This window comes from Mus pahari, chromosome 5 (assembly GCF_900095145.1).
Source record: "Mus pahari chromosome 5, PAHARI_EIJ_v1.1, whole genome shotgun sequence".
Taxonomy (NCBI): Eukaryota; Metazoa; Chordata; class Mammalia; order Rodentia; family Muridae; genus Mus; species Mus pahari.
The window spans coordinates 106,620,221-106,637,936 of record NC_034594.1 but is presented as its reverse complement, the minus strand read 5'-3'; the positions used below and the strand labels follow the sequence as shown (position 1 = coordinate 106,637,936).

General features: G+C 50.0%; 1 protein-coding gene across 1 annotated transcript in view; it reads left to right on the top strand.

Moving 5' to 3' along the window:
- The first annotated feature begins 2,335 nt into the window (after positions 1 to 2,335).
- Positions 2,336 to 17,716, top strand: part of Tmcc2 (transmembrane and coiled-coil domain family 2) — a 35,453-nt gene continuing 20,072 nt past the window's right edge. The window contains exons 1-2 of the mRNA XM_021197975.2: positions 2,336 to 2,996; positions 12,564 to 13,088. Of these exons, the coding sequence (XP_021053634.1) occupies positions 2,790 to 2,996; positions 12,564 to 13,088 (732 nt within the window). The 5' untranslated portion in view covers positions 2,336 to 2,789. The remainder of the gene's footprint in view (positions 2,997 to 12,563; positions 13,089 to 17,716) is intronic.

Below are 17,716 nucleotides of genomic sequence, written 5' to 3'. Positions count from 1 at the left end.
AACTAGCCTCCTGGGACTGAGAAACTACTAGTTTCTTGGACTTCCTATTCACAGCTGACCATTGTTGGGTTAGTTGGATTGTAGACTGTAAGTCATTCCAATACATTCCCTTAAGAACATTCCACAAGGTCTGTGACTCTAGAGAACCCTGACTAACACCGACATAACAAATACATAATACTATTTAAAAAATCAAACTTAAGCCAGATGCTTCTAATTTCAACCCTCAGAGGCTGATTCAGGGAGATTACAATTTAGTGAAGCACTGCCTCAAAATCAAACTCGGATGATCATCGATTTGTTAGAGAAATGAAGCATAAGTAAAAATTATGTTTTCGGCTTCCTGGGGGGTATTTAATTTTCTGTTATTAATTTATTTACTGCATTTTCATATGTACAAGTGCTTTGTCCACATGTATGACTGTGTGCCACGTGTGTGCTTGATGTTTAATGCCCAGGCAGGCTGGAAGAAGTGGTCAGAGAAAATGTTAGGTTCCCTGGGACATAAGTTGTTAGCTGCTATTTGGGTACAGAGACTCGAACCCAGGTCCTCTGGAGGAGAACCCAGTGCTCTTAACTGCTGAGCCATCTCTCCAGCCCCATTCTTGAAGGATTCTTGAAGAACCTCTTCTGCTTTTCTTCAGCTTGGAGTCAGGGAGGGCCCACTGTGTGTTCCAAACTCCTTGCCACCCAAGACTTGCTCATGCTTTAGGGGCCTCTACCCGTTCGTCTCCCAGCTCAGGCAGAGAGCAGTGTGTTCCTTTCCTTTTCACCATGTACTGAGGGAATCTGCCCCACCCCCCACAGGCTTGTCTAGTCCCTGCCCACGATCTGCTCTGGCTCTGGCACTCTGCCACTCCTCACCATTGAAAATCCAAAAGGCTTATAACTTTGCATTCCCAAACTGTGCCTGATACTGTGTAGTGGATACAGGGTGGGGAGGTAGAGTGTTTTTGCATTCCCAGCCCATTCTAGATTCCCATCTTCTAAAAACAGAGCAGCTTAGTTTAGAAAGTGGCTCCCTGAATAGAGTAAATTCTTAACAACTTGGTCTCTTTTAGGATACACAACAAAATAAGGGACTGGAATGGGGAAAAGGCTTAACAGAGTTAGGAAACTCACAGACTAGTGGGACCGAAGTGAGGCAAGAAGGGTTTGGTGAGTGTGAAAGAGACTGGCAAACTGTAAAATCCTTCAGAGAAAGCTCTGTGACTCACGGGGGGGGGTGGGGGGGGGGAGGCTCAGCCTTTTACAGCAGCCCAGGCCAGTGTTTCTCAGATGTTACCATCTGTGAGAATTACCCAATGGGCTTGTGAAACATGGATCGTTGGATCCATAACTTTTGATTTAGTTGTATCCAGGAATTTGTATTTCTGTCTGGTTCCCTGGTGGTGGTGATGATGATGATATTGATGATGATGGTGGTGGTGATGATGACGATGGTGATGATGAAGGTTCTTGTCTATGCTTTGAGAACTACTGGATGCTGAATAAGGGCAACCCATCAATGCCAAAGAAGGCACACAGTTTGCAGAAAGAATAGGAATTAATAGAGTAGATTACTACTACTCTCCATTTTTTGGTAGCTCCAACATCTGCTCTCATCTTCCAAACTGCTCAGCAATAGTATAGGACAAACGTAACATTCTTTTTCTATTCTTCAGTGTGTATCATTAATACCTACCATTAATACCCATTCCTGTTTAAAAGCTTCTTTCCGGTGAGCATGTATTTGGGCACCAAATTTCTAAACGTAAGGCCTATGTTCTTATGAGATGTGTATTTAAAACAGAGAAAGAGGGGATGTGGCAGAACAGTACCTCTCCTTTGCTTTTGTAGCTATGAAGGTAGGCATGGGTTTGCGACCCAAACCACCTATTCTAGAAGGGACCAGTCTGTCTCTAACTGAAGGGATGCATATAACATAAGGTGCAAAGTTAGGGGAGTGATGATAAATACCTTAATGTGCCCCCAGCAAAGCGAATGGGCGGGGTGATCGTGAAGGCCTAGCCTGGGAGAGGTCGCTCCAAAGCTGGCATAGAGCTGAGCTCCAACACAGCCTCAGCCCTCCAGACCCTCCCGGGGGACGCGCGGTGCAACCAAGCCTACAGCGGTGTCCGCGCGCCGTCGCGCAGCCCTCCGGCCTTCCCATTGGCGGGCGGCGCTATCTGCGCTCGCCTCGCCCTGGCGCCGGCGGGCGGAGGCCCGGGCGGGGTAGGCCGCGCTCTCGGCGGGCTGTGGCCGCAGAATTGCGCGGCTGCTGACGAGGAGCGGGGCGCGGGGCGGGAGGAGGCAGGCCCATGCGGGGCGGTGGCGGGCGGTGGCGGGCGGCGGCGGGCGGCGGGGCCGGGTGCCCAGGGCGGCCCTATGGGACCCGCCCGGCCGGCTCCCGCGTGCCCTGCCTGGCCCAGCAGTCCGGCCTGCGGGCGGGGATGCGCGGTATGGTCCAGCTCCCCGCCGCCCTGCGGGGCCCCGAGGCAGAAAGTTTGGGGGTCGGGAGCGGCCCCCCTCCCGCGCCAGTGACTGCCTAAGGACCGCTGCAGCCCGGCTTCGCCCGCGACCTGCCTCCGCTCCCCAGGTCGGAATGAACTATCCTAAGGCTCCCCCTCTTCGCCCCTCCCTCATCCTCCTTTAAAAAGATAATTTCTTAAATTCAAGAACTCGTGATCTGCCTACTCCCCTCGTCCATAATTTAAACCCCAGGTCTTTTGAGTGCAAGAGGGGGGTGCGGTCTCTCCCCAAGATAGCACGCTAGAAGGACAGATTCCCCTTGCCGACCCACTTACACCATGAAGAGGTGCAAATCGGACGAGCTGCAGCAACAGCAGGGCGAGGAGGATGGGGCTGGGATGGAAGACGCTGCTTGCCTTCTGCCAGGCGCGGACCTCCGGCATGGGGAGGCCTCGAGTGCTAACTCCACTGGCGGGCCAACTTCAGATGCTGGCGCTGCGGTGGCACCCAACCCGGGTCCCCGAAGCAAGCCTCCTGATTTAAAGGTGAGCGAAGACCGTCTCCAGGCAAGCCCAGCCCGCCACGTAGCTTCCCCCACCCCTCGCAGAAGTGTCTTAACCGAATAAAAGTGATGGGGAAGCTCGCAGAGGTCAGAGAGGATGAATGATGTTCAGCTAGGTTCGGAGGAGGAAGCTAGGCACCATTTGTTCCTGTCTATCAGCTCCATCTCAGGCCTCTGTGTTCTTCATTATTCAGCAAACGTTCTAATGACTCACTCATCTGAGATTGTTTGAAGAACGTGTGTGAGACGCTGTTTTGCAGACAAAGGGCTGGCGAGATCTAAGATGCTAACTTAGAAAGTTCACAGTACTCTCCCTTCTGTAGGAAGGCTAGAGAAGAAGATTGGAGCTTGGGAAGCTAAATAGGTGACCGTTAATTTTTATTTTATTTTTATTTATTTTTGAGCACCTTCCTGAACGAAGCTCAGTTTGTCCATCTATGAAAGGGGGGTGTAGATGTCTTGCCGTTAGGTGGAGCCAGAGGTTAAGCTAGTGCTTGGAGATCCCTCTCTGCCTCCTGAACCAACCCCCAGGGTGGAGAACTGACAGGTGGCAGGGCAGAGCCTGGGCTGATTGGGGCCTCGGTTCAAGTTGCACACATGCTGAGCCGGCAGCTAGAACCAGAATTGGAAAGGGCTGTTCACATGGAGCTGTTTCTTTTCCAGCCCGAGGTCTTCCAGACTATTGGCGAGCTGTATTGAATACATCTCTGTATCAATTACAGCAGCAGCCAGGATAAATAATGCGCCTTTGCTGGAGTTACCGGGACTGCCGGCTCAGGCTCCTTAGGCCAGCTCACAGCTGGGCTGAGAGAGATGTCAGCTCCCGGAAGGAACTTAAATGCCTTGGGGATTGATGCCTTGGAAATTTTCTCCGGAAAGGGTGCAGGGTCTGGGCTAGGGGAGCAGAAAGGACTCCCGTTAGGTTAAAGCAAATGGCTGTGGGTCCTGAGGAGCTCACTAGAATAAGCTAATGACATTCCTCCTTTGGTCTGAGCAGCTCAAAGTCAGGAAGCCAGGTGAGTGCATGTGCACTTTGTGTGTGTGTGTGTGTGTGTGTGTGTGTGTGTGTTGTTCCCTGGGGAAGAGAGCCCACTCACTCCTTGTGTGAACTTTTAAATTTTTGTGGAAGTTTTGCAAACCTGACCTCTTTCCACCCACCTTATTCGTAATGATGGGCTATTGAACACCTAGACTTTCTTCACAAAGCTTGTGATTCCCTCAGGCTCCAAGAAGTGTCACTCCCTCCCCCAAGTGACATGTTTTCTGTTTTAACTGAGATGGCAAGCACAGAAAAGTCCCTTTAATGCTGCTGAGAAGAACAGGGGTTGGCCCTTCGGCCTCCCTCTGCTGGCTGTGGTAAGGGGGCTGTAGTTTCTCTGTGTCTATAAAGCTGCCTGAGGCCCCTTGTCTGTACACTCCTGTGTCATCTTTTTTGATGACATTCATTTTGGTCAGGGGCAGATAGAGCAAGAGCACTGCACTTGACTACAATATGTTAACCGATGAACAGTTCTGAGGAATTAAGAATTGAGGACCCTTACACACACACACAGACAGACACACAGACACACACACACACACACACACACACACTTCTATAAGCCCAGGCAGTGTGGACCCAAGCTCATGCAAGCACAGGGAGACACACAGCGCTTGCCTGTTTATCTCTGTCTGTCTCATCACAGCATGTTTACTGCAAGACAGAGACCTCTCTATCAGATGTAACTCAGGGCCATCAAAATGTGACATGTCACTTAACTTTTCTAAAGAAAGGAACAAGGGATACTGGAGTGTGGCCAAACTTGTTTTCCAGTGCTGGACAAGTTTTCCATGGCTGACAGTTTAGTGGAAAAATTTCATCATTGTCTCTGGAACTGGGCGGGGGCTGACTTGTTCTGAATTTGACAATGGTACCAGGAGGGATGTGTTTGCTTTTTAATCTGGAATGCCCTTTTCCCATGCCTGTGTATAGTTGATGCTGTTCAGGAGTTCTGGCTTGCTTTTGCTTTCAGTTTGAACTTGGAGATAGGAACTTTCAGTCCCTTAGTCCCACGTCTATTTTCTTGTGACAGCTCCAGGTTTGGTGACTTATTGTGTGTCATGGAGACAGTCATCTTGATTGTTGAGCAAGGAGCCAAAGCGTGTAAAGCTCTGTCTAAAGCACCTCCATAGCAGGAGAGACAGAGGAGAATTTGGTCTTTGCTAGAGATCTGAATGATGCCCAGCTAGTGATGCCCAGCAGTGCCAGGGGCTTCGGCTATCTCTGGTCCTTCAAGGATGATCATACTGCACGATGTGCATTTCTCCGTTTATTTTGTGTGGGGGTTGGGGTAGGGGTAGATGGCCTGAGATCATAACCAGCGTCTTGAGCATGCTAGACAATCCCTCTGTCACCATAGATTTCTTCTGTGGTAGCTTGGATTCTGTGATTATGGGGTTGGAGGGGGGCGGCTGGAAAATAGTTACATAGTAACGTTTTAAAACGGTAACTATAACAGAAAAGCAACCTGCGAAAGGGCCTGGCCCCACAGGAGGCTTTGCCAGAGCTTCATATAAGCATGTATCCTCCAGGGGAAAGATCTCAGCAGACAGTATGTAAGGGGAGCCTGATAGTTAACATGGATTCCTTTAACCACCCAAGCTCACATCTCCATTCACTTGCTCTCCTGATCCCACCCTTTGCTGCTATCCAGAGTCCCTGCTTGTTGAGGAGAGACTGGCTGGCTGACCGAAAGTGTAACAGAATCCTCTAGTGAGGAGATTGGCTGTAGTGAGAAGGGGTGTGGGGAGGAGCTTAGGGGACCTCAGACACAGAATACAGCCTGTTCAGAATACAGCCTGTAGTTGAGGCCCTGGAGAATGGCTGAGCTTAGTATACAGCTCTTCCTGAACCCCGGAGAAGCCTGAGGTTGCGGGAAGGCATTGCCCACCCTCCACCATTCCAATCACACCGTACAGGAGCAGAGCCTTTTCTGAGAGGAAGAGCTGGAGGATGCTGGCCAGGGAAAGTTCCCAGAGGTGCTCTGTCCTCTGGGATTTCTGAACAGTATCATGATCACTCCTTAAAGAAGATAGGGGAGTTCCACCTTCATACTGTTCCTATCTGGTTGGGAGTGCTCTTGACTCAAGGCTCAGATCCTGTTCCTCTGTTCATAGCTTATTCTGTTCTCTCTTCCTACTGAGTGAGGGGCAGGGAAGACGAGATGCCAAGGGAAATTAGAGCTGAACCCTAGGTGGTTTGCTTGGTCGGGTGCTTGAGGGTGTTTCAGCGTCCTGCGAATGGTTCCTGTTCCTTCCCCATTCTTCAGTTTATTGGTGAGAGGGTAGGATTGTGTTACTCTGTAGACTAGCAGATAACTGGGCACTTTAAGACGGAAAGATGTTATTATAAACACTGAAGTAGGACATGCATATAAAGGTGTCCATAGAGAGACTCGTGTGCAGTTTAATAAAAGCAGAAATAGACAGGTCATCTATTCACAAAATAACATTGACATTCCCGACCCTCTGCATTTCTGTTCTATTGTTTTGTTTTGGTTTATTTTTTTAAGGGCCAAGAGTAGGTTAAAATTTTTGGTATCAGTCTTTAAATAAAGGAGAAGACTAGCTACTACTAGACTCAGGTGGGGGTGCGGGGGTATGAAGGCCTGTGTATATCCTGGGACTTTGGATGATTCATTGACTGTGGAGTATGGCTATCCTAGGGGACAGTATCCCTGCAATCTATGGGGCATGGGCCCCTCAGGTAGATTTCACCAGGGGAAGCAGGATTGAGGGAGAACAAACCCAGGAAATGGAAACTTAGTTCTTCAGCAAGGCAATGCCTTCTTCATTTTCAGGTGAGCCTCCAGGGCCTCTGGAATGAAACACTTGCAAGAAAACCCCCAGGACACCCAGGCTTCAGTGTGCTTGGGGCATATGCAGTGGAATATGAGCCATGGGTTAATCAGGGATGATGCTTGAAGAGGAGACGGCTTGAGATCAGAATAGTAAAGAAAGGGCAGAGCATTAATTAACAAACAAGGAGAACGTCTCACTAGGATACATAAGATGATGAGAACCTAGACCTCAGTATAGTGTTTACCCTGTTCCCTTTCCCTGTTGGTGCGGGGGGGGGGGGTGCAGCTCCGAGGATGCTCAAGTTGCTAGTTTTGACCCGTCTCTACTTTATGAGGACACTGGCTCCTGAGGCCGGGGACTGCCCCCCACCCGCAGTCTGCAGCAGTTTTCAGAGCAGCCCTGTGTGTGGGCTCGGGAGGAACCAGGGCCTGCAGGGAAGCATGTGGCAAATGAAGCTCTCTGTTCTGCCACAGATTGGGTTCTCGAGTCACTCCCAGCTGCCCTAGTTGCAGTTCAGTGTTTACAGAATGGGCTTCTTTTTCTGTGTGTATCCAATTGTGGCTTGGCTGCCAATCACATTCAGAATGTCTCCCTCTACCAGGAGTCGAAACGGTCAATGGGTTGTGAATGTGGAGGCCAGGTTAAATGTGGAGGCCAGGTTAAATGTGGAGGCCAGGTTAAATGCTGCTGTGGATGGGGAGAGGTTTTAAGGTGCTCTGGTGTGGTGGGTGGTCTTGCTTACAACCCCGATTGCCCGTGTTGACCTTTCCCAGGAGACTTGGCATCTCCCTTAGAAACCCCCATCTAATAGGATGGTGGTTCTTTGGACCCAGGCCCTGGCTAAACAAGAGTCCATAAAGAAGGGTCTCTGCTTGTCTGCTAAATACAGGAGTCTGTCACTTGTGTTAAGAAGTTAAAACAAAGCTGGAAGAGAACAGGCAGGTTGTGGATTTGACTTCTCAAACCAAACTAGCAAAGGTTCCCCCGTCCAGCCACATTAGCTAAGAGATAGCCACTGTGGGAAGGGAAGCTGGCTGCAAGGGCATGAATCCCCAGCAAACTCTCCCTGAGCCATCTGCGAGGACAGCAAGGCCATTCTCCTTCCAAGTCAACACATTCTTGGCAATTACTAAGATGATAGATGGAGACGGTGGTTCCAGCCATAGTAGGAGGGGTCTGCGTTAGAAAACAAGCAAAAAAAGTGCTCAACTGAGCATTTTTAAATGTTGGAAAAGATTAAGCCTGTGGAGAAGGTGATTCTCTAAGGATTACATCACTTCTTAGGATTGTTTTGTAGACTGAGGACAAATAAGTAAATTGTAATGCCAGGTTTGCAGTGAGGTCTCTACCAGGTAATAGGTAAGACAGCTGCGGCTCGGCAGCCACTCATCTTGTCAAGGATTCGGCAAACCGGTGGGTAAAAGGGTGGAGAGCCCTCTGAGAGCACTCGAGAGGCCAAGGCACGAGACAGCCCGTGATTGATTGCAGCGAATGGTGCAGATAATGAGCCCTCATGGGTTCGGAGTAGAGGGACGCCATGTATGCTGGCATGACCAGAGAGCCGGTAGAGGGATAGCTACAACCGGGAGAGGCAGAGAGAGGGCGCATCGCAATGGCAACTTTAATAAAAGTCTCCTGTGCTGGGATCCATGACTTAGTGTTGTGCAGAGACCCCAGTGGGTGAGGTGGCCTTTCCCAGCTGACCTTCGTCAGCGCCAGCCAGACTGTTCGAAGCACAAAAGGCACAAGAGTTGAAATGGGGGTCGCACTTGGACTCCACTGCTCTTGTTTTAAGTAAGGCCTGCTTTTTTTCTTGTTGGTTTGGATGTGAACTGATTCTGGGGAAGAGTGAATGCAGAAACCATGTCCCCATGGCTGTGTTTCCAATAGAAACCCCACTCTGTGGTCAGCAGCATGAAGCCTGGGGGACAGACCCTGCCCTGCACCCCCTCCACAGCCTGCCTTGGCTGTTTGGGATGGGGGGAGTAGTGGAGACTTAACAATCCCCTTGGGATCCTGACAGTCTCTGTGGGTTTTCCCAGTGACTCGTGCTCTAAAGCTGGCCCTGTTTCCATAGAGACCCTATAAATAGAGGAAACGTTGGCGACCTAGGCTTATAAAGGCTCAGGGTGACCCAGGTACCCCTGAGTCCTCACAGCCATGTCTGTAGTAGGGCAGAGGGAATGCCAGACCAGGTTAAGGAAGGCTAAACAGCTGATACCTGGAGATCATTAGCTCTGGGTTAATTGTGCCTGCCCATGACCCTGTCAGTGGTTCTGGGATTTTGATAAGGACATAGGGACCTGGAGGTACTGGAAACTGCTTTAGGTCATGTTGTTGTAGCCAAATGGTACCAAGGACACCACACCCTGAAGCCTTTTCCTTTTGGCATCTTTAAGCTGTCTTTGCAGAATCTGGAGCAAACTTCCCTTTGTTGGACCCACACCCAGGGAGGAGAACAGCTGAAGCCTGCTGTTCAGAAACCACAGGGTTCTCAGGAAAGAGCACCGTTCTTCCCCAGAACACAGTGCTGCCCAGAGAGCACGGGTCCTCCCTACTCTTGAAGACAGTTCCAGGGGAGGGGCAGTAGGACTCCCTCACTGCCCTCCCCAGGTGAGCTGGAAGCTGCCCTTTTTAGTTCTCCTCTTAGCCAGCTTGGGGACACACTGTATTTCCCATGGGTACAGAAAGCTTGTGCCCCATCCCTGACTGTCCAGCCTCGCAGGTCTCTTCTTGACACACGGTTTCGTCTGGCCCTGGCAGTGGCTTTTGGCAGCTGGAGGAGAGCAAAAGTCAATGTGGAGAGCAAGTGACATTTAGAAGCTGGAACCTGTTTGTCAGAGCAGGTGGCGCTTTCTGCTGCGTTGGTGGCTAAGTTCCCTCGAGCTAGTCGCCATGGTTTTCCTCACTTCTGAAACTTGGGGCTGGGTATGTATATGAACTGAGGGTTTTTTTCTTTTCTTTTTCCCTCTCATCATGTTATGTCAAAACCCTAACCATCTTGCTGACACCCACAGGTAGAAGCAGCTGGCCTGTGTGTCACCCTGCTATTCTTGCTTCTTACTCCCCCCACCTCACATCGTTCTTTAACGTACTTTTTGCTTTTTTCCTTCATATCTTCCATGGACTCCTGGGTACTGCTGGTGCAGAGATCTTTCCCATACAGAGTCCCTGGAGAAGGGAGAAATGAAGATCTGACCTGCAGACCTGTGGCTAGAGGCTTGCCTGGTCCTGTGATGAGGCCTGAGCAGACCCCCTACAGTTTAGTGCCCGTCCCTCCTGACTCTGAGATTTTGGCTATATTTTGATCCTGTCTTAGGTGTTATCCCAGGAGACACAACAACTACCGTAGTCTTGTGCCAGATGTGGGCCAGGAAAGGTAAATTTGACTAGAGGTTGGAGGCTCATCTTTGTGGTTTGAATTAGCCACCTAACAGTGGCTAATTCAGTTTTTTTTTTTCATCTGCAAAATGGAACATGGCTACTATGGTCCGTCAGCTTTTGGCTCCTGGAATAAGACTAGTGCTGGGTTAGACTGACAGCAAAAGCTGAAAACACTATGTATATTTTTAAAAGCAAATTAGACAAGGGTTGTAGGGGTGGAGATGATGTGGCTGGTTGGTAACTGAGATTCTCCAACCCCCTGCCCCATAATGCACCAGATGCCAGAGCTGTGTACCCAGGAACTCAAGTAAAGTCTTTTAGGGGAAATATTGTCACCCTGAGTGGGTGGGAAAGAGGGGCTTCTGTGTTGGAGAAGCAAGTTAGGGATGGGGTGTGGAGGAATAGAATGTAAGAAATTTCAGGGGATGTAGTGTATTTAGCAGGAGCAGTCGTGCAAAAACCAGGGCCAAGAGGCCCCATCTGGGGTGCCTTGCTGGAAGTCTTGTATCAGCTTGGGCCTGGCCGTGTGAGGAAGAGAGATGGTAGCTCAGCTGTAGTCGGGAGGCCCAGGATCTGTCTGGCTTACATGTGCTACCATCCACTCTACCTTGCACATCTTGGTTTTGACCGGTATAAATTTAAGTGGACTTGGGGTGCTGCCTCTCTGAAGGAATGGCAACCCTGGGAGTGCCTGGCGTAGAAGACCTGTTTCTAGGGCTGCCCCAAACCTCAGTTCTCGGAAGGAATAATTTCCTATCTGTGGGTGCCAGTGTGTGGCTGTTGCTTCTGTGGGGATCTGAGGAAACAATGAGATTATGCAGGAGGGAGCAGCGCTCCAAACTCAGCTCACGGTGAGGTGTGAGGATGGACAGATAGGGCCTGTGAGGTTTCAGGAACCAGAGTGGACTGTAGGGCTTACATGAGGGTCCTTCCTTTTTGTGAGGGTACTGTAGTTGCATGGAAGCAAAGGTGTAGCCAGCCAATGACAGCACTGAGTGGACAGCCACTCAGACTTACTCTTTTTTGCTTTCTTCATGCTCAAACTTTTGCTCTGTTTGTTTCTAAAAGAAAATAAAAAGAAAGAAAAACTAGCGTCTAATTTTTTGGATTATTAAAACAATTATTTTAATGATGGAGGTTGCTTTGTGAGGTGATAGGATGTTGGCACAGAGAAAAGCCCGCTGTGGCTCCTGAGCCCCAGGTAACTTGGCTCTGTTTCCCTCTTAGAGGACACAGGATAATGTTTCCCCTGGTCTTCTGAGTCCCACCCAGCTTCCTGCCGCTCTGGAGCTCTTGAGAAGACATGGCCTACACAGATAAGCCATCTCCTCACGGAGAAGCTGCCTGCCGTTACATGGCAGTTGCCACCAGCCATTTATCCTGGCAGTACTGGGGCTTGGGGCAAGCAGGTGGCATCTCTTGGGGCAGAGCTGCAGCAGGGCTCCAGGGATTCAGCTTGGCTCTAGTCTGGGGGTGTGTGTGTGAAAGCCTCTTGTCTGGACAGCAGTAGGTATTCTAGGCTCAGAAAAATAATGTTTATTTCATTGTCAGCTATGTCAGAACTTAACTGGCTGTAAGTAACCAAAAGTCATAGTACAGACCTGTGGACAGAGGTAGCTTTTTGTAGACTCTTGTTTTGTAGACTCTTCTGGCATGTGTTGTCCTCTGTCATTGGCTACATTATCTCATGGTTACAGTATGGCTACTGATTCCCCAGACACTACTTTCACGTCCCAGATGGGGAAATTAAAAAGGACCAGTCCCTTTATGGAGAAAGTGAAGCAGGAGGTTCTAGCAAGGTGCATTAACACCTTGCAGTTTGATTGGCGAGGAAGGCTGAAAGGTGCTGGGTGCAGAATTAGCAGAGCCTGCTTCGGAGGTATAACCTGATTATATGGACCTGCTTTTTCCAAGGATTGTCAGTGAGACCTCTGTGGGAAGGGAGGTTTGGCGATCTCAATGCCCCAGTACAGCCTGAAGGACAGTCTGACATGGAAGAAAGGAGGTGATGAGACTGGGGAGACCAGTTGAGAAGGATGTAGCCCCAGGAATGCCTGTTCACTACTTGTGCTACTAAGCCACAGGTTACAGCCTGAGAACAGCCTGTTCAGATTTCTAAAAGCTGAACTTTAGAAACCAAAAGGTAGATGACCCTATAGGCATGGCAGGCCACTGTAGGCATGGCAGGCCACTCATAGGAATCCCAGCGTTCAGATGTCTAAACTAGCTGCTTTGGTCTCTTATGAATAAACCCACCTTCAACCCCGACTGACAAGACATCCAGGAGCTTTCCATTAACCAGGGCTTTTCATCTCTCCCCCTTAAGAAAATCCAGCAGCTCTCAGAGGGCTCCATGTTTGGCCACGGCCTGAAGCACCTGTTTCACAGCCGCCGCAGGTCACGGGAGAGGGAGCACCAGGCCTCTCAGGAGGCCCAGCAGCAGCAGCAACAGCAGGGCCTATCTGATCAGGACTCCCCAGATGAGAAGGAACGCTCCCCGGAGATGCACCGCGTCTCCTATGCTGTGTCCCTGCACGACCTGCCTGCCAGACCTACTGCTTTCAACCGGGTGTTACAGCAAATCCGCTCCAGGCCCTCCATCAAGCGGGGCGCCAGCCTGCACAGCAGTAGCGGGAGCGGTGGCCGCCGTGCCAAGAGCAGCTCCCTGGAGCCACAGCGTGGCAGTCCTCACCTGCTTCGTAAGGCCCCCCAGGACAGCAGCCTGGCCGCCATCCTGCACCAGCACCAGGGCCGACCCCGTTCCTCCTCTACCACTGACACCGCCTTGCTCCTGGCCGATGGCAGCAGTGCGTACCTCCTGACTGAGGAGGCAGAGAGCATCGGGGACAAGGTAAGTCTGGGTGGAAGGAGAGCCATGATGAAACCTCTGAGGCCCAGCTGGTGTCCCGACTGGCACTGCTGATACTTGCTACTCTATTATCTGTTCTGGCAGAGGAGTTAGGATATGACCAAGCCAGACACGGACTTCGTTATCCAAGGATCTAATTTTTGTTTGTCTAGGGGATTGATTTTTCAAAAATGGTTGTTTGCCCAGGCTAATAGTAATTTTGGTTTTCTAAGGAAAACATGTTTTGAGGAGACTGGGGCCTAGTTATTCTTACTAACTAGCCACTGAATCTCTTTGCTCTTCTGTATTGCCAATTAAAATGGGGGCAATGAGAGTAAAGAGTTAGCATAGGTGACCTCCTGGATTGGAACCTGGCACACTTGTTGCCAACTGACAAAGAAGGGAAGGAATCCATGAAGTGTGATTTGGCACTTCATGAATGTCTCCAACTCATTTGTTTATTTGTGCAGCAGATGTTAAGTGAGTGTTTATTGGATGTTACAGGAGCACACAAACCAGTGTGGCTGATCTCATGCCACCCAGTGTCTAGAAACACTAGTGGATGAGTGGAAAGGCTTTGATGGATGCCTCGGAGCTTGGGAACACAGTAGGCAGTGAGGGTGGAGGGGAACTGGCCAGAGACTGTCTGGAAGACTCTACTGAACTCACTCTTGAAGGAGGCAGGGAAGGTTGGTATATAGCAAAGCAAGGGAGCTGGCGGCATGTGCTTCTTGCTTGTGGAGACTCAGGGAGGCAGAGGCCAGGCTACAGAGGGTCATACCGTGTCCAGTCTGAGAGTCAGGTGAAGCTATGGGAGGCTGTTAGGCAGGGAAGAGGAAGCAGAGAGTGATTAGGACTCAGGCAGTAGATTAGGAAGGGAGTGGGGGAGGAGCCAAGGAGACTGCAGCCATGAGAATGGAAAGGGGAGAAATTCACAACATACTGGGGAGTCAGAATCAGTGGAGAAAGAGGACAAGGAAAACAAAGGAAATGGAGGGGAGAGGAAGCAGATCTGGAAGAGGGGCTGTCCTGTTTCAGGTAATGGCAGTGGCCGGAGGGTGCGCTGGCAGGTAAAAGCAGCATTGGGGTTGAAGTCCCTGATGTGGATGAGCTGGATCCTCAAGGGGACAATTCCAATGAAGAGAAGGCTGAGGCCAGATCCCGCTGATGTAGGACAGGCAGCCACTCTGACCTGCTGCTTGTGCTACATCGGTTTTTCCCTCCTTCCCTCTTTTCTCGGGCCACAGCAGCATCTGTTTGCAGGTTTGCTCCCACACACCTTGGTGCCCCTCCAAGCCTCCAGGACTGGAATTCATCCCCCCCCCATGGACTTCATCAGCAGAAGGAGAGAAAGAGCTGGAAGATTGATGGGAGAGATACTCAAGGCAAAGATGGCAGAGCTAGCACAAAATTTTGGCTTGCAAAGGAGGTGAAGAAAGCTGATGTGGAGAAGAGGAGATGGGGGATGTTCAGGGGTTAAAAAGCAAGTGCATGGAGAGAGCATAAGGAGGAACTCGAGACAGATGCCTTTGGGGTTTAAAAACTGGAAACTTGGTTAGGTGTGAATGAACATTCCTATATTCCCTGCCTTAGTGAGGCTAAGGCAGGAGGATCATGAGTTACATAGTTACCTACCCGAGTTACAGAGTTACCTACCCAAGTTACATCGTGGGACTCTCAATAAAACAAGGACTAGGGATGTAGTTGAGTGGTAGAGTATGTTAGCACGTACACCAGGCCCTATTTTTGAACCTTAGAAGAAGAAGAAAGGATTGGGTATCTTGGGAAATGGGAGATATGGCCCAGACAAGGAAGGCATGGAAAGAGATTTCATTTGATATGCCAGGAGCTCAGAGGTTAGGTGGGCCGCTTGGTAGAGGGGAAGCTATGAGTCAGGCTTTGCTTGGTGAATGATGGTGGCGGTCAGAGAGACATTAAGGCAGCTGATGTGTGGAGGGCAGAGGGAGGAAAATTGCTACAGCAGGGAGCTCAAAGCTGAGGGCTGGTCTGCCCATGAGAGCTGGAGGAAGTGGCCCTGCTTCTAGAGTACAGGAACTATGGGGAAGAGGAGCTGCAGGGACCTACCATGGAGGGTGAACCACAAAGAATGGGCACAGTGGAAAGAGTGAAGGAGGAGAAATGCTGGGTGACTGTGGAGTCCCGTCTGAGAGTGACAGGTTAGTGGGATCTCCAGCAGCATGGTTCCAAGGACACTCAGCTATAGTGTTTCTACTACAGACGATCACCAGCACAGACAAGCTTTTTAACACTGACTGTGACTTCTCGGGCATCTCAGCTCAGAATTATCTGGGAGTCAGTGCACTCAGCCATCACTGGCTACCTGCACTGGCCGAACAGTGGCTCGGGTGCGGCTTGATACTCTTCCAATACAGTTCTTTTTGTGGGTTCATTAAAGTAGTTTCTTTAGCCAGATGAGCCATATTCTGAGAGTTCAAATTTTGGTATAAAAAATATATACAAACATACACGCACACTCACACAATATCCAAAGAGGGGGTATGCCTTGTTAAAAACACGTAGCTCAGAACCTGTGGCACAGTTGTACAAACCTGAGGATCCTAATCCCAAGTTCAGCGCTCTTCCCACCATGCTGGTGGCCCTGCCTTTGTGGCTGGCACTAGTAATCAGTGGAGGGGCTCAGCCACCAACTTGTCAGACCTGAGGTTTTGCTTTGGCAGAATTATCACACCTGGGATGACTTTGCGACTGTTTGTGACTGTGAGCTGTTGAGTCATTTCATATGTTCCACATGTAACACCATAAGTCAGCAGATGCCCCCTCCCTTCTTGAGCACTTTCACTTGTGCCTCCCTGTGCTCCCCTTTATTTGATGATATTTACTGAGCATCTTCTAAGTGCCAGGTACTTTGCTAGCAATTAAAGAAACTTCAGTGAATGAAAGAAAAAGTTCCACTGCGAGGGAGCCCCTCCTGGTGGGAGGAGATAACCACTGGGGATGCTGGATACATTTGGTAGTAAGAGTGCTGAGAAGCAGAACAGACTCAGAGCAGGAAGGCAGAGAATGTGGGTAGGCATTCTGTTTTGACAGGTTGGCCAGAAAAGCCTCTCTGACAATGTGCAGATATAGAGTGGAGGCAGAAAAGCAGAGAACACAGCATCAAATTAGAGACAGGCTGGGCTGGGGGCTGGGGAGGGGTGGGGAACACTACAAACGACCAGTATGCCAGGAAAAGTACTTGTAATTTTTTTTTTCCCCTCAAGTGATAGAGGAAGTGCAAGAAATTTTGATACAAGATCACTGGTGCTCGTCTGTGAGAACTGACCCTGATAGTGTGACAGGGTTGAGCCAGGGTGCCACGGACCAGGGCTCAATGGCCCTCTTCAATCCATGCAAATCACCAGGGATCTGGTAGGAAGCTGGTGTATATTCCAGAAGGGCTGGTGTTTGGCGTTGAGCAGTTGTAGAAAGGATGTTGGCCGAACTCTCGATTTGTTTTAGACCTCAAGGCCAGGAGGTAATCCGACGGATTGGGTATGGGTCATGACAGAACGGGAGAAGTCGTAGATGGCTCGTGATTTGGGGCCTGGCTGCAGGTCTGTGAGCTGAACAGCAAGAAAGGTGGCAAACTGAACAGCAGTTCCTTTGCTGGGGTGCAGGCAGTGCTAGGTTTTGGCTGTGTTGTGTTTGAGGCAGCTATTAAACACCCCTGTAGAAATGCCAAATAAGCAGCAGGAGGAACAAGTCTGGAGTCCTGGGGAGAGATCCAACCTAGAGGCATAAATTTGGGAGGTGTCAGCATATAGATAGCATTTAAAATGATGGCACTGCGTTTGCAAGCCTGGCTTCTGCTGGGAGACGTGTGCAGTAAGTCTGGATGCACTTGGCTGCAAGGCTGTGGCCCTTGAACCCAAGAGCTGGAGAGGCCCACCAGCTGGAACCAGGTTGCTCAGCCCTTAATGAGAAAGCTCTGTCTGTCCAACAGCGGCCGGGCCCACCTCTCATGGGTGAGTCACTGAGAGCGTTTCAAAATTTTATTTAGAAAAATCCTGTCACATGAGGGACTTGAATTAGCAGGTGGGGGAGGTAATCCTTGGAACCTTCAGTTAATTAGGGTGCCCCTGGAGTTCTCTAGCTGCCTGGGAAGACAGGGAATAGGTAGACAGTAGGCACCTTCAGAAACTGGTGATGATTGCCGCTTTGGAAGGCAGGGACCTGGTGTACTTTGGGCAGGTTGCCAGCTGAACAGCGTTCTGGGGTCTTTCCCACCCCACTGTTTATCTTGACACTGTGTCTAGATGATGTGTGGGAAGAACATTCCTTCTTGCTGTATATGGATGGCCAGACCCAGAGCCTTGGGCAGCCTCACTTGGGGATGACTGGGGAAATGGTTGCTTATTATTAATTGCCATATAGGTCCTGGGAATTAAACCAGGGTCCTCTAGAAGGGCAGCCTAGTGCTCTTAACTGCTATGCCATCTCTCCAAGCCACTCTTTCCTATTCTTTTTCTTTAAGGTTTAACTTTTGCTATCTATCTATCTATCTATCTATCTATCTATCTATCTATCTATCTATCTATCAATTTATAGGCAGGGTCTCACTGCGTAGCCTTGGCTGGAACTTGCTATATGAACCAGATCTACCTGCCTCT